Genomic DNA, 15,191 nt, shown 5'->3' on the forward strand with positions numbered 1-15,191 from the left:
TCGTTCGTGCAACCTGCCTGCTTTGGCTCTTTGCTTTTGATTTTACCCCCACTTGCATTACAGCACAAAAGCTGCCATCCTCAGCTCTCTGTAGATTACTGGGGATTGATGGGAAGGGGGGCCGTGATGACAGTTTCTCAGCACTGGGTTCTGGTCAAATGCATCAGAGGGGCTGCTCGACTTTAAAACATGTGCATGAGAAAGGTCAGGTGCTGAATAGAGGGATCCATATGAAATCCAGATGTTGCATAAAAAGCTCCATGTCCTTGCGAGGGATGATTGAAGAGATAGAAATGCTATGATGCATTGCACGCATGTGTGGAGTCTTAGAGATGTTTCTGCGTTGTGACGCCATCAACAGCAGATGGCGCTACAACTCCAGGGAAATGGGATCACAGCCACAGTCCAGGGTTCGGTTCACAGCTAAACGTGTTTTAGGTAAATCAGACGGCAAACTAATGCTGAGAGAGCTTTAGCTTTTTTACAGTTAAGTTTAATTTCATATGTAACCTTTTCAGTGCATTTCAATGTTATAAACGTTTCATATGTATTTTCATAGGCTAACTGTTTGCTTTTAAACCGTTTTAAAATGTTATGTTATGTTTCTGCATCTGAAGGACAAAGAATCATTTTAACAGCAAAATTATAAGCATGAATAATTAGGAGAATTTAGGTGAAGTGAATGAATGTAGTAGACCTTATTGATTTATTTAGAGCCACCGTAAAATTAGATAAAGTTTTCAAATGGATTTTCTCACAGATGCATTTTCTATAATTTAACAATGGCCTTGATAAGAATGCACAATTGTGGCTCGTCACAGGATTTGCATTCCATAAAGGGACAGTTGCCGTCTGGATTACTGTAAATCCACAGTGAAAGTGCCACAGTGGATGTTCTCTGTGTAATGCTACTCGTGTTTGACAGGGGCCAGATGAATCCAGGAGTTATCTGTGGCGGCCTTTAAATCTATGCGGCAGCTGACGGCAGAAATAACCATCTATTTATTGCTCTGAGCAAGGTTTGGGGAGCAGGCGGAAACTGCTTTTCCACTTACACCAGATATTGGTTAACCTCTTGCCTTTTATGTAGATAGCATTAGGCTGGAGTCTTATGGCTCGGGTGGCAGGCGGTGAGCTTGATAACTCCCTGTGTGAAACACTTCAGGTCCCTTATACACACTGCATACTCCCGTCTGTCAGACAGCAGATTGTTTGTTATTTTGGTCCTTTTCGCAGCTTAATCTAAGACATTTTCGTGTGTTGTATGGAGTATTGATTTTCACACATTTTAGATATGTTGTTTTAACACCGCTTAGCCGTATATTGAGGCAGAATGTAAAGAGATTGCTGTGTTCCCTTGTGCAAGCACATCCCTACCTGCACTGTGACCTGATTTATTGTGACTGTTATCAGGAATAATATGTTCATGCTTTGTTCTGTCTTGTCGCGGAGCAGGCAGAGAAGAAAGTGCTTCTAATTAATTAATGTTTATTAGCAATGGAAAAGCAAATGTCATATTGAACATTTCACCTAAAGCGCTTGGCAAGTGGTTAAGTAGTGTTTTATAAAACCAAGGGGTCATCTTCAATTATTCAAAAATGCGGCGGTTACCTTTATGGCACAGAGATTTGTGGATCTGTCTGTAAATGGTAATTGAAGGGGGAAATAAATGGCTCAACAATGAAAATCATGTCAACTTGTATTTTCATATTTAAATATTTATGTAATTCTCATGCAGTTCAGTCATAAATTATGAATGCTTCAGTGTTTTAATCATAATATATTTAGTTTAGAATCACTAATGGCATGTGCTTTTAGATGACTTATAGCAATTTTAAATCTTATTTAAAACTATTTTATATTTTATTATTATTACTATTTAACAAGGTACCTGCACAGCAGTACAATTTCAATACATTTAGTGAGACCCCTGCAGAGCCTCTGACTGTCTTTTTAATATGTCTCTTAAAATATTAAATAATTTGATTAGATAAATGTTAAATAATTACTTTTTCTTGTGACACATGTAGAATGGCATGTGGTTAGACTCCTCAAATATGATTTCATTTTTAAATTGTGTGTATATATATATATATATATATATATATATATATATATATATATATATATATATATATATATATATATATATATATATATATATATATATATTAGTTCTAATAGTTCTTTAAAAAAAAAAGAAAAAGAAAAATTCCCCAAAATAAATGAAACTAACACGAAGATAATTCTAAGATATGTTATATATATATATATATATATATATATATATATATATATATATATATATTTTTTTTTTTTGTCACTGACCCAATCAGTCATCTCTCATTGTTTTGTCTTCCACTGTTTGACAGTAAAGGAGGAAGTTAGAGCGACTTTTCAAAACCCCTCGATCAAACTGGCCAGCAGCATAGCTGTTCCCAACACTCTTCCCAGTGTGCTGCCGGTTGTTGAGTGCTCCACGACTGCTGTACCCCTTGTTAATAACCGCAAAGGAAGTCTGCTCCCTCCAGCGCCGCCCTCACAGTCACGCCTCAGCCTGGCTGGACTGAACCGGGCCCGCAGCCTTCCCGGGAAATACCGCTACCGCCCCACGCACTGTAGGTTGCGCCTTGGGAGGCATTAGTCAGTGCTACTGCAAACAACCCCTTCCTCTTGCATGGGTCCCCGCAGTCACTGCCGCATGCATGTAGAGCAGCTAGTGGCTAATGTACCCCCTGCCCCAGCACTAAATGTGTGGGTGTGTGTGTAATGTGTGTAACTGCCATCAATAAGAGTATAGAAGTTCAAGAATAGCTGGTTTACCCATTGTGTACCATGGAATTCAAGACTAATAATTAAAATGTTTTTTGAAGCATTTTTTTCTTTACATATTTAAAAAAAAAAAGATACATTTTAAATATATGAATATAATATATCACATAAACTGCTATCAGTAGGAGTATAGAAGGTCCAGAATAGCTAGTTTACCCATCATATACCATAGGATACTATAAAAAAATGTCCCCATCCAAATTGTCTTTGCATATTTGGAATATTTTTTTTATTAATCCTAAATATATTTGGTTCATTTGATGTCCATGTCTGTCTGTTTTTTTGTTTGTTTTATTTTTAGATTTAATTTAGATTTAAACTGTGGTGTCAAACTTTTAGACCTCATTGTAAATTTGTTGTCATAGACAACAAGTTGTAAATTCTTGTTTCTGTTGTATCTCTGTTGTGCGTTAAAGCTTGCATCAGCCAGTTGTCTGTCTGAAGCAGAGGAGATGGATGTCTAGCTCAATCGTTCTGATTGGGACGTGAAAAAGCAAGGGCTATAGCTGCCCGTGGTATAGAACAGCAATCACACATTGGTGGGCTGATCCTATTTTGATTGAGGTTGTAAAAGTGGCCTAATGTAATTTGGAACAAACAGAGACTTGCTGAAATGGCTGTGTTGCAGGTGGAGTTATTTCATTGTTAAGCCTCTTACTGAAGGGCACCACTGTAGCTCGTAAATCTCCGCCACCTAATTTGGAAGAGCAAGGGCAGGAGAGAGCGGTCCGGCCCAGCCAGGCCACTTGCTCAACAACCATAGTACAGAACAAAGGGCCACTGCACCGCCTTCTTATCAGTAGTGATATTTTTAAAGTTGATTACTGTCTCACATTGCTCCCTCTGCAGTGTAATTTCAAATGTCAAGTACTGGCATTTGGTGAAGACACAGACAGCGTCTTTTTGTTTAATTTGTCTTTTTTTCATTAGAACAATTAGATGACAAAGGAAAATCAGAGACATACACGTATATGTGTTTGCAGTATTTTTCCCTAATATTTTGCTGTGCGGGTGAGGGGTTTCTAACAGAGCCACACTAAAGCAAGTTTGAAGTGTTTTAGAGTTTGTATTTCCCTGTTCAATGTTCTGTCATACTCAAATACTCATTGCCATGCAGAAATCCCGAATAATACAGTATAATATAAATATAGCAGTGCAGCATAATAAATATGAAATCATTTCCAAAATGAAAAACATTGTGTACTGTGGTATACATGGAAATTGAAAAACATCTTATTAGTTATTACAACATATTGAACAGTTTCTCCCCTACTTAAAGGAACAGTTCACCGTAAAACATTTTGTCTCTTTTTCTGTTGAACACAATGAGACATTTTGAAAAATGTACCTGATATTCTTCAAAGGGATCAGAATTGTAAAGTTAAAGTAAAATAAAGCTTACATTTTATCTTGTTTCATTTTCCTCCACCACTCACATATCTTTGTGCTCATCTTCAGTTTAGATATAGTATACCTTTTGATGCATGGGCCAGAATTGGATACTATTATCATATGACAAAGAGGAGCATGGACACTTTTCAAAATTTCTCTTGGAAGAATACAAGGGGGTGAATGAATCATGATGTTTTCATGGTTGGGGTGAACTATTCCTTTGAGTTAAGCTATCGTTTTTAAAACGGTTTACATAAATATATCTGAAAATCCAAGCTTAACTTCAGACAGCACACATGATGTGCTTATAAAGCGAAGAGCTTGTGACATTCTTAGGCCCCTCAGTAACGTCGTCTTGTAGAGGCGTTTCAGAATGAGAAGGCTCAGTTCAGGGTGTTTGTTCAGCGCTGAGAGTGCTTGTGGTACGGGGGACAGACTCACAGCGGAGCCATCACTCACAGCTCTCTGAGTGATTAGGATTGATTTTGCCATGTAGTCATCCATTAAAAAACACATACCAAATTACTCTTTTTTTTCTTTTTTCCTTCCCTCTGTCATTGCTTTGAGCTCATGCCCTCCAAACAATGACAGAGTGGTAAAAGAGAGTTTGATTATATCGATACGGACTGAAATAGATCTGCACAACTCTTTGAAAACAGGGTGTAAAACTTAATGGTTGTCCTTCAGGTCTGTACTTGCTATCTTTAAGTGTACTTTTGTCCACACTAACACTGTTATCTTTCTATTTTTGGGGGTCTTCTCAGATTTGTTTTTTTTTTGTTGTTGCAATGATTGATTGAGTGTTGGCTTTTGTGTTCTTTAGTATGTCATCTCCAGCACACTTTACAATCCCAGCTGTCCACAGTCTGACACTCTTTGCATGTGTTTGCAGTCGAAGATGAGCATCCGTCAACACTGTCACCCAAAAAGAAGCAACGCAACGGAGGCATGCGAAATTCACCCAACTGCTCACCCAAAATGATGAGGTAAGACATTGATTTCAAGATGCTCCCTCCACCCTTCAAAAGGAAAGAGAGGCAGAGACAGGACGGATGGTGCTGGGATGGTGGGAGTAGGAGGAGTGGAGAAGGAAAAAGAAAGTGTGGAGGGAGAGAGAGAGAGAGAGAGGGAGGGGAGAGCAGGCCTTTCAGGCCGAGGCGTTTGAGCTGTCAGCCTGTCAGCGGTTAATGATAGAGCTGAAATATTTCTGTCATGAAAGCAGCTATGAAAAGCTGTTTGAAAAATACTCTTGCTTTAAAGTCTCAGCTGTCATCTCCCCCCAGTCCCGTCCACATGTAGTTCTTAAACAGCGGTGGCACTAATGACGGTGCCAACCAATCAGAGACGCCAGCATGGTTACTTAGCCTCGGGGCTCTTCATCTATTGTGGGAACCCCTGTGAGGAGTGTTTTTCGTACTTAAGGCCATATGTGAAATGTATCATCGCAATCAAAAATGAATTCAAATATTACCTTCCTTTTATCCTGTCCGGTGGAATTATAATGCTGCTAATTGATTTTGACTGATAAAAGGACTAGCTTTCCGCCCATGTGGCCAGGAGACGTTTATGCAGAGGTTGTAAAAAATGCAGAGACAATGCCCTCCGTTGCACACCATCATGTGAGAAAGTGTTGCTGAAGGTCTGGAGGAAGGGAAAACATTCTACAAAAGGGACATTATGCGTTTTCACATTTTGAAAAATGAACATAGTTTTGTGTAATTTAGTCAGTCAGTTAAATTTTCTAAGTTGTAATATAATGTCAGATTAATGTTGCAGGCTTATAATAACAGTTGTAGCATTTAAATTAATCTTTTATTATAATAAATTAATAATTTCAACTTTTTGTCTTATTTGACTTTTACTTTTAATTGAATTATAGTATTATATTTATTTTTTTGAACAAAGATTTTTTCTTTTTAGCTTCTTTTCATTTGTGTGCCACACACAAGGCTTTTCACTGTAGCGTATAATAAGTACCCCAGACAGAGGTTTCCAACATGAATCTCCCCCCAAAAAAGCAATTATGTTGAGTTTTACATACCGTAAACTGTCAGCCCTGCAGAGGATCTCGCCCTTTAGTCTGCTTTCCAAGTGAAAATGATCAATGTTCAATTGTTTCTTTTCGCTCTCAGTTTTAAACAATACACTGAGAGAGAGGAATGGAAAAATTGCTTTCAGCGATTGCTTAGAAGGATCTTTTTATTGCTTAACTTGCAGCGCAAAACTGTTTTTCTGAGCACATTTGAAGGTCCCCGTTTGCAATGTAATGTATGCATCGGCTCTTTGATCTACAAGTGATAATAATTCTTGGGAGTTATTTACCCTGTTTTGAAACGCTTCAAAGCGGTGTCAAAGTTTTCTGTGCTTTAGGGTGCCTGTGTGTTCAGCTGGCTCTTGGGTACTGGATGACAGGTCCTCTGTTCTAGGTGTAAGCTTTTTCAAGCCAAAGCCCTGCAGCGAAACATCAAAATTACCAAAGACAGACCCGTGGACTCCCTCAACCTGTGCCCTCCTTGTCAATATATTACAACATACATTAAATACCTCGCCTTTACAAGGTGCGTTTTATGCACAATGAAAAGCGATTGTTTGAGGGAGCCTTAGGGATTCTTTATTCAACAAGCAGGAAAGGGAAAAACAGCCAGAGTATACCATATCAAGTATGGTTTTTACAGGCTTCTGCGCCTCCAGGCCGTCGTAAATAAATAATGATCAACAGATTGGCTGTGGGTTTTTGAAAAGTATGCCTTTGTCAGTTTGCATGATAGGGAAAATTTTCAAAGCGAGGAGCTGCTTTCATAGGCTGCTGGAGAGGGATTCGGGGAGCCAGTGACTGCCGAGTGATGCGCTGGAATAGCTGAACACTGTTTGAAAAGCAGCTTGCCCGGCTCTCAGGGCAACTTCTGTTCTCTCTCTCGCTCTCTCTTTCCCCAAATGCACGTCTAGGACGCTCCTCTGGACATACCAATTAAATGGGAGAACTTTCTGTCCTGTTCTCCACTCCTTTTATTTTTTAGTTTAAATGTCTATTTAAAATTTAAAATGAAATAAATGTGTTTTTGGTTGCAAAAATGAAATGAAGTGCAATGTAAAAAAGTGAATTACACAATAACAAAATCATGCTTCAAAAGGAGACGCAACACATCTAATTGGGAAGTCAGAATGCATTTGTCAGGTTCCCTACCAGCAGTGAGTAACGTCACATATTTTATTCTGGAGTGGCATGGCGCGTTGGATTGTGCTTGTGACTGGCAGGCAGCTCTGACAGCGGGTGAGAGATAGCTATCTTGGCAGAGGTGCACTTCGCCAGTCAGTATGTTGAGGGGAGATTGAAATGACAGAGGTCCGTAGAGTGAGTGGTGAAACATGCGCCACATAATAAAATATTCAGTCGGTGTAAAAGCACTAAATGCTTTCACTGTTATTAGCACCTGCACACAGTCTGATATCATCTCAAGCACGCATGCTAATTGACACATTTCTGATGTGATATTTTTGCAATCAAACACAGTCTAAGTGGCGCTTCAGAGGAGCGTTTCACTGAATTAACCTGCTAAGGAAGGTGAGAGAGGAATAGAGGAAAAAAAGGTAATTATGAGGTTTGTAATATGACCAGAATTTCCACATTTTTACTACCACAAATCTTGCATTTTATATGTGCAGAAGTTAGTATTTGTGCTTCACATAACAGTGCAGTTATTTAAAGTGTAAATACATTTTCCACCATATTATCTGAAATTATGCAATTATGGAAGGTGAGGCAGAGGTCCCATCATTCATTATTAGAGTGATTAACAAGGGACTAATGCAATTTACAAACCTCATTTAGTGCTGTGTTAATTACAGTGTGTTACAGAACTAGGCATAACAGGCATGGTATTATTATGTCAGTTAAATTACATCGCATTCATACGATAAAATAATACACCCTTGTGTTAATAATTAAAGAAATATGCATTGCATTGACAAATCATGTGATGTATTGGCCGTTTATATTTAAGCTTCAGATCATCAAAACTTATAAAGCTAAGCATTTTATTTATCTGAGATATATTGTCATCTAGTTAAAAATGTATTTATTTTTATCTTGTAAATGGTTGTTAATCTAGCACTGTGGATAATACTATCACAATAGCTGGATCGAGCAGACTCCGTGAGAGCATGTTCCCCTGCAGCCGGGTCTTAGAAATGGGGCTTTGTTGTCTGCCCCGAGGCCATTTCCTCAAAGGCAGCCTTTTTGGCCTATGGTGGGTTTTAGTTGACAGTTTTATGCATTTACAAGGGTTCTGTGGTTTCTCTCAAAAACTGCCCTCAGAAATCATGAGTATCAACTCAAGAGTCACTGAGGGAAAACCAGTTCTAATATACATGGTCTAAAATACACCCAAAGCACAAAGAAAGGACTCAAGAACTGGTTCAACAGCAAAGTATTTCAAAGTCATTAACCAGTGGTTTAAACTGGTGTCGTTCCATCAAATATTTTTAGTATATGCATTTTTATTATCAATATTTATTATTATTTGTTTTTATTGTACTTTTCACTGGGATTACAAACTAGTCTAATTGTACAGTCTTTAGGACACATGATCAAACAAGTCATTGAAATACTCATGAATTTATATTGCAATCGAAATCAGGTATTGTGAATATTTAATAAATTGCATAGTAGTTATTTTAATAATTCAAATGCATTGACTAATTGTAGAAAAAAAAAAAAAAAAAAAAAAAAAATATATATATATATATATATATATATATATATATATATATATATATATATATATATATATATATATATATGTAAATTCACATTGCAGTAGTTCATTTTGAGTATCATTGGTTTTTAATTAATGACAGAAAATAATGTGATTGGAAATTCAGTCAAAAGTGAGAATAGACATTTTATATATCTTAATAATATGAATTTTAAACATTTTTAGAGATTGGTGGTTTTTATATTTTCTTGTATAGAGTATATAAAAGCTGCAGGCATGTCTATATTGATTACTACCAATAAATATGTATTAGAGGCAGAGAATGCAACCATAACAAGCTCAAAACAGCACTCCACTAAGTTTTTGAGTTGCTATTCACACCAAACATCCCTAGACCAGGCTTTAAATTAACATGGCCGCACATTTGGTTTGTGAATTCTGTTTTTCAGAGCTGCTTAGAAAGCTTTCAAGGGGGTTCACAAAAATGAATGCGAGCTGTACCCGAGTGCTGGGACTTCTTTCACGGTCAACATGCCCCTCAGATCAGCTTCAGCAGGGTGCGCTGATATAGGTTATCCTGTTTGGACGTGACATGCTGCTGAAACATTAATGGCCTTCAGTTTGAGGGAGCAAAATGTGATTGGGCAAATTCCTAAAATATTTAAAGTGTGCCTCTGTTAAAGCTTTTACCGTTAGACGCATCACGTCAGGAGTGATGCAGAGTAAAAGCCGGTAATTGGCGTTCCATTCTGGTGCCACTCAGTCACTGAAGTGCTCCGGCTCCATCTCTTCCACTCCAGTGCTGTCACCGGCGCGGACGCTTTGATGACTCCGCAGTCTTGGCAGCCCGGAGAGAGCTGCAGTTATGATGGAGTCCAATGCACAAATTCAATCTGACAATGACAAGCCATGTCAGCACAAGGCTGTTTACTGCTTATTTATTGTCAATAGACGTCTATTGAGATGTGCGGAAAGTTTGTCCTTTGACAAATGTCACAATTAAGCCCTGTAGATAAATTCCCACTGTTGCATTTTTACTAACCTGCATTTGCAAATAGGGCCAGCGCATATGTTTTCTTCTTACACGTTTTCTCCTCCTTATGCTCTGTTTCAGACATGACCCTCTGCTCATTCCGGGAAACGAGCAGATTGACAACATGGATGCTAATGTGAAAAGATATGACTCTACTGGAATGTTTCACTGGTGTCCATCCAAAGAAATTGAGAAGGTCATTCTGGTAGGTATCGTTGTAACTGTTTTGTGTAGGGTTTATAAATCAAATAGTTATTAATCAACTAGTCACAAGAATTCCCCCACTATTGTTTCAGAATTAAACACTTTTTGAGTGCAATCCTTAAGAACTGTGAGTGAAATACCATATTTTTATCACATCCTATAATATTCACCTATGCAATATTCTTGCAGCACTATGATAAAAACAAACAAAAACAGTTAAACACAAACAAAAAAACACATTAAAAAGTCTAATTTTACTATCAATATCATGCTCAAATCGAATGCTGAATCCAGTGTTTTTCAAACCAAAAGTATTATTAAAGCATGCATTAATGAAATCTTGAATTACTTACTTTAATGGTTAACAGAATAATAGCATCTTCTTTTACACACACATACACAACTATATGAACATATATAGATTAGGGACTGTAAAACACAAAACATTTTATCTTAGCACTAAGGGTTCTTCTAAATAGCAGTAAAAGTTTATTGTTAAGAGTTTTCTATTAAACTATTCACAAAGCTGCTGAGACCAACTTTTATAAAGGAACAGATAGAAGCCTTAAGTTAAGAGTAGCGGGGTTGACCTTGTTGCTATGGATGATGTCATCATGCTTACTAACTATACACTCAGGGATTGGCTGATGGGGGAGGAATTTCTGTCAGTGATAGAATTATTGTAGAACATTGAATATTGTACCATCTAATCAGCTTGAAAGGAGACATTTATACAGTGTACATAGCCAACTCACCTAGATACCACCACCACCTTGACTCCTCACTCTCAGCCCAGCCGGGGATTTGGGGGAGCACTCTGGGTTTGGGCTAAATTCTGAGCTCGGAGCCCTCGGTCCCCTCGGACAGAATGACAGATAGGCTTATTATCTGATCATTTGTAAGTGTGAACTTGTGAAAAGCGCCAGATAATCAGACATTATTTTCTTTTTTTCTTTTATTTATTTATTAAATGAATAATATGTGTTATTTTTGACATTTGTACCTTTTTGTTATGATAGGACAGTGAGTAGACACGAAGCAAAGTGGAAGAGAGAAAAGGGATAAAGGTCTGCAGCCATTATGATTGTTTGTGATTTGGTCTTAGTGACTTAGACTTATGGAAGAGAGTCATCTTGACTACTCAGACCTTTTCAAAGATTTAGTAGATAGTTTTAGTGCTACAATGCTTTGCGAAATGCTCTTAAAGCAAAATTTAGGAGTTCTATAATTAGGACTGACACAGCCATTATTTTTAAGAGTTTCTCCTAAATCTGCAAGTTAGGCCCAAGAAATAATAATAAAGAAACAAATTAATACAATTATTAAATATTAAAAAAATATTTAAAAAATACAAATGTGTATAACGTAGTATTGTAAATTTGTCATGTACCATAATTTGAGAGTAATTATACAGAAATCACTGAAGATTCCTCAAAGTACCCAAGGTCACTCAAGTTTTGAATGTTTGAGATGTGTGAAATGTTTTGTTAGTGTGTATTTTGCATGGTCAACTGACATTTCATTTGTTTGCCATTTCAGGATTTTGCTATATTTTTTTGTAATTTTTACGATCAAAATGACAATTTTGTGGTGGTAATTTCCAGAATCTTACCAAAAAGGCTAGTCCAGTGGTGTACTATGTAGCTTTAATAACATGATCACTTAGGGTGGGAAATATAACTGGGAAAAGTAAATCACAGCAATAAACAGTAACAATATAATAAGAACTAATAAACAAATGATAGAAGGACAAATACATACAACTAAAGATACAGATACAAACAGTGTTTACATTTAAGTTGGCTGTTTTTTTTTCTTCCAGTTGTTGTTTGATGGGTATAGACTATATTACCTACTGTAATGCACGGACCCAATACTATCACAAGTTCCAAACGTATTGATCCAAGACATATACCTGCCAAGACAGACATTTCTGCATAATTATGTGTGTATTTGATTTTGATTGTTCAAGGGCAATAAGCATATAAATAGAACAAATTTCTGTATACTCGTGAGCACTGACAGGCGGCAAACATGCACAGATTCCTCAGCCCGCTCCTTGGCACTTATGTGAGACAGCAGGTGAGAAAGCCATCTTGAGCAAGTACATTACATATTTACTCTGTAATCAAAGCTCTGAAAAACATCTCAACCTTTTTGCCTTGTACAAAGTGCAATGTAAAACATTTTTTAAATGACCATATTGTTGTGGTAAGATATGAATATTTAACATATTCCATATTTCGACGATCATACGTTATTGCTGTTATGTGTTCAATTAAATGCAGCTTTTGCCTTTTTCCTCATTTTAAGCAATACTCTTCCTGTAGCTTGTGTTGTTTTTGTATGGGTGGCAGTATCTAAGCTCTTATTCCAGTCTTGTTGACGAGATTGTAATTGTCTTGTTTGTTTCTGGCTTTTTTTCACCACAGACACGCAGCGAGGCGTCCATGACGGTTTTAAGCGGACATGTAGTAGTCTGTATATTCGGAGATGTCACGTCAGCTTTAGTGGGGCTTCGAAACTTGGTGATGCCTTTGAGAGCAAGCAACTTCCATTACCATGAGTTAAAGCCCATTGTGTTTGTGGGCTCATTAGATTATTTGAGAAGAGAGTGGGAAACCCTACACAACTTCCCCAAAGTCTCCATCTTACCCGTGAGTACTCTACATGCATTGAAAATAAGCCTTGAGCTTTTACACCTGGAGAAAACAAGATGTTTGTAAACGTTATGCATTCATGTGACTCAAAAAGTAATACATTATTTTGCTGCACATGTTCCCTTTAAGAAGCTTTTTGCATTGAATAGTGCTACCACAAGTTGTTTTCAAGGTTCCTGTTGGCCGTGTGATTCTCTGGCTTCGCTTCCTGCTGTAGTGCTTGTTAGCATTGCCTTGACTGAGTATGAAAAACAAAGCCAAAAAGCTGCCGTCAGCAAAGGATAGCCTTTAGATTAGACTACATCACTTCTTCCCTCAGAGCATAGTTAGATCAGCTGAATGTCACTGCCTTTAGAAAAGTAAATACTTGTTAACTAATTTCCCTGAGCTCTGCGGCGTCTTTAATTTGTTTTCTCTTTCTTCCTCTTTCCACTCTCTCTCTGCTGAAGGGTACGCCATTAAGTCGAGCTGATTTAAGAGCCGTCAACATCAACCTCTGCGACATGTGCGTTATCCTGTCAGCCAATCAGAACAATATCGACGATGCTTCACTGCAGGACAAGGAATGCATCTTGGCGTCTCTTAACATCAAATCTATGCAGTTTGATGACAGTATTGGGGTCTTGCAGGCTAATTCCCAAGGTAAGGAGTGGCCAAGAATACTTCAGCACATAAAGAATACCTCTCAAGAGCTTTAGACTGTGAAACCAGCACTTTACTGCGTGCTTTCAAAGGCAACAAGGTCCAATTATATGCCCAAATGGTTTATTAAAACAAGGGAAAACATGAATTATCAATGAATAAAAGCAGCACTGACATTTCACATGTCTGTGCATTGGAAAGGCAATAAATCAGCCATTTAGACACTTTATGCAAACATTACATTTCTATGAAACTAAAGACTGTTATGCATTGAGGAATTTGCATTTCATGCATATGTATGTCCATTATTGAAATATGCTTGCAATTCTGAGTAAGTGAATTATATTTTTCCCTGTACTCAAAAAAACGTTTTTGTGCAGATTGCGTATTTGCCTCCAATTGCTGGACCGCAGCAGATTTGTTTGCCGACAAATTGACTCGAACAGATTGTTTATGCATTCAGATAAACATGTAACCCTCTTGTGCCCATCAGGATTCATCATCATTAAACAGACTGTACAAATCAGCAGCTTCACTCTCTCAGCTGCTCTTCATTACGTAAATTACACACGCCGCACAAGCTGGCCCACAACAATTAACATTTCAACCATTATTGAGTATCTACTTTTTGCACAGAAAGATGGATTTAAAGCTTCAAAATGACAGCTTTCAGATGAAATGTGTCCAATATTGTCCCAAAGGCTCGCGTTGAAGAGTGTGTAGTGTTGGGGAAGAGCACATCCCTCTGTGGTGGATGATAATAGACGGTAATCGTACTGTTTGTGGATATGAAGAATACATCATTACCAGGCCTAGAATAAATCAGTTTGAATTGTCTGTGCTGATTTAGAGGAATTCTGTGTATTTAAAGTGGAGTTGAGAGTACTTCAACCTTATTAGTGACTGTAAGCTAAATATTAAGTGTAGAAATTTGTGACTGATTTGCATTTCTAGCTCTGTGAAAATCTGTGCACAGATTCCATGATTGCCTGGCCATTACTACTTCCTCAATTAGTTTAACTCAACATCTGGCATAATCAACAGCAGAGCAATGGTGTGTAATAAAGATTTATTTCATTAACACAGTGTATTAGAGCATAATTTATCCCGCAATGAACAGCTTTCTTGTTCTCCATTTATTCCCAAGTAAACTTTTGCAGCATGAAAAAACATATGATTTATGTTTTTTTCCCCCAGATTGTAGTTCCAACTTGGCAAACTAGGTTTTTATTATTATTATTTCTATTACATATTTACACATGACAATTACATTTTCTTTGATAAGAAACCATATAAAATATATGTTTTTAAAAATGATCTGAGATACAGGTGTAATAAATTACATCATACCACATCATCTTGGTAAATATTCTTGCCCTCAGCACCTCACCGTTTCAGTGCGGCTTGTTAAACTTGCACAGAAGGTGTTATTGAATAAATCACAAGCCTTTTGCCAGGAGAAAATGCTACACAGGACACTACTATCAGTGCTTAAGGGGTCTTTGAAAAAAGTCCAGGCTACATAATGCATTACAGTGGAAAACAGCAAACAAAAGCTGAATTTATAGCATGACTTTAAGGTTTATGTGTCTGTTTTTGTGGAGGGTGTATAACTTTATGAAGTGTGATTGCTGTGCAACAATAAACACAAAGTTGCGCAAGATCTAGTGCGTGGTTAAACTTGGTCTTGAAAATGTGCTAAATTGTATTTTT

At 37.4% G+C, this 15,191-nt stretch overlaps 1 protein-coding gene across 25 annotated transcripts in view; it reads left to right on the top strand.

The window, feature by feature from the left end:
• The window catches only part of kcnma1a (potassium large conductance calcium-activated channel, subfamily M, alpha member 1a), a 235,492-nt gene that overhangs the window by 200,850 nt on the left and 19,451 nt on the right, over positions 1-15,191 (top strand). For all 25 annotated transcript variants that reach the window (XM_067422357.1, XM_067422366.1, XM_067422361.1 and 22 more), the window contains 4 exons: positions 5,117-5,210; positions 10,054-10,177; positions 12,609-12,833; positions 13,286-13,478. In XM_067422357.1, the coding sequence (XP_067278458.1) occupies positions 5,117-5,210; positions 10,054-10,177; positions 12,609-12,833; positions 13,286-13,478 (636 nt within the window). The remainder of the gene's footprint in view (positions 1-5,116; positions 5,211-10,053; positions 10,178-12,608; positions 12,834-13,285; positions 13,479-15,191) is intronic.

Source organism: Pseudorasbora parva, chromosome 17 (genome assembly GCF_024679245.1).
Source record: "Pseudorasbora parva isolate DD20220531a chromosome 17, ASM2467924v1, whole genome shotgun sequence".
NCBI lineage: Eukaryota > Metazoa > Chordata > Actinopteri > Cypriniformes > Gobionidae > Pseudorasbora > Pseudorasbora parva.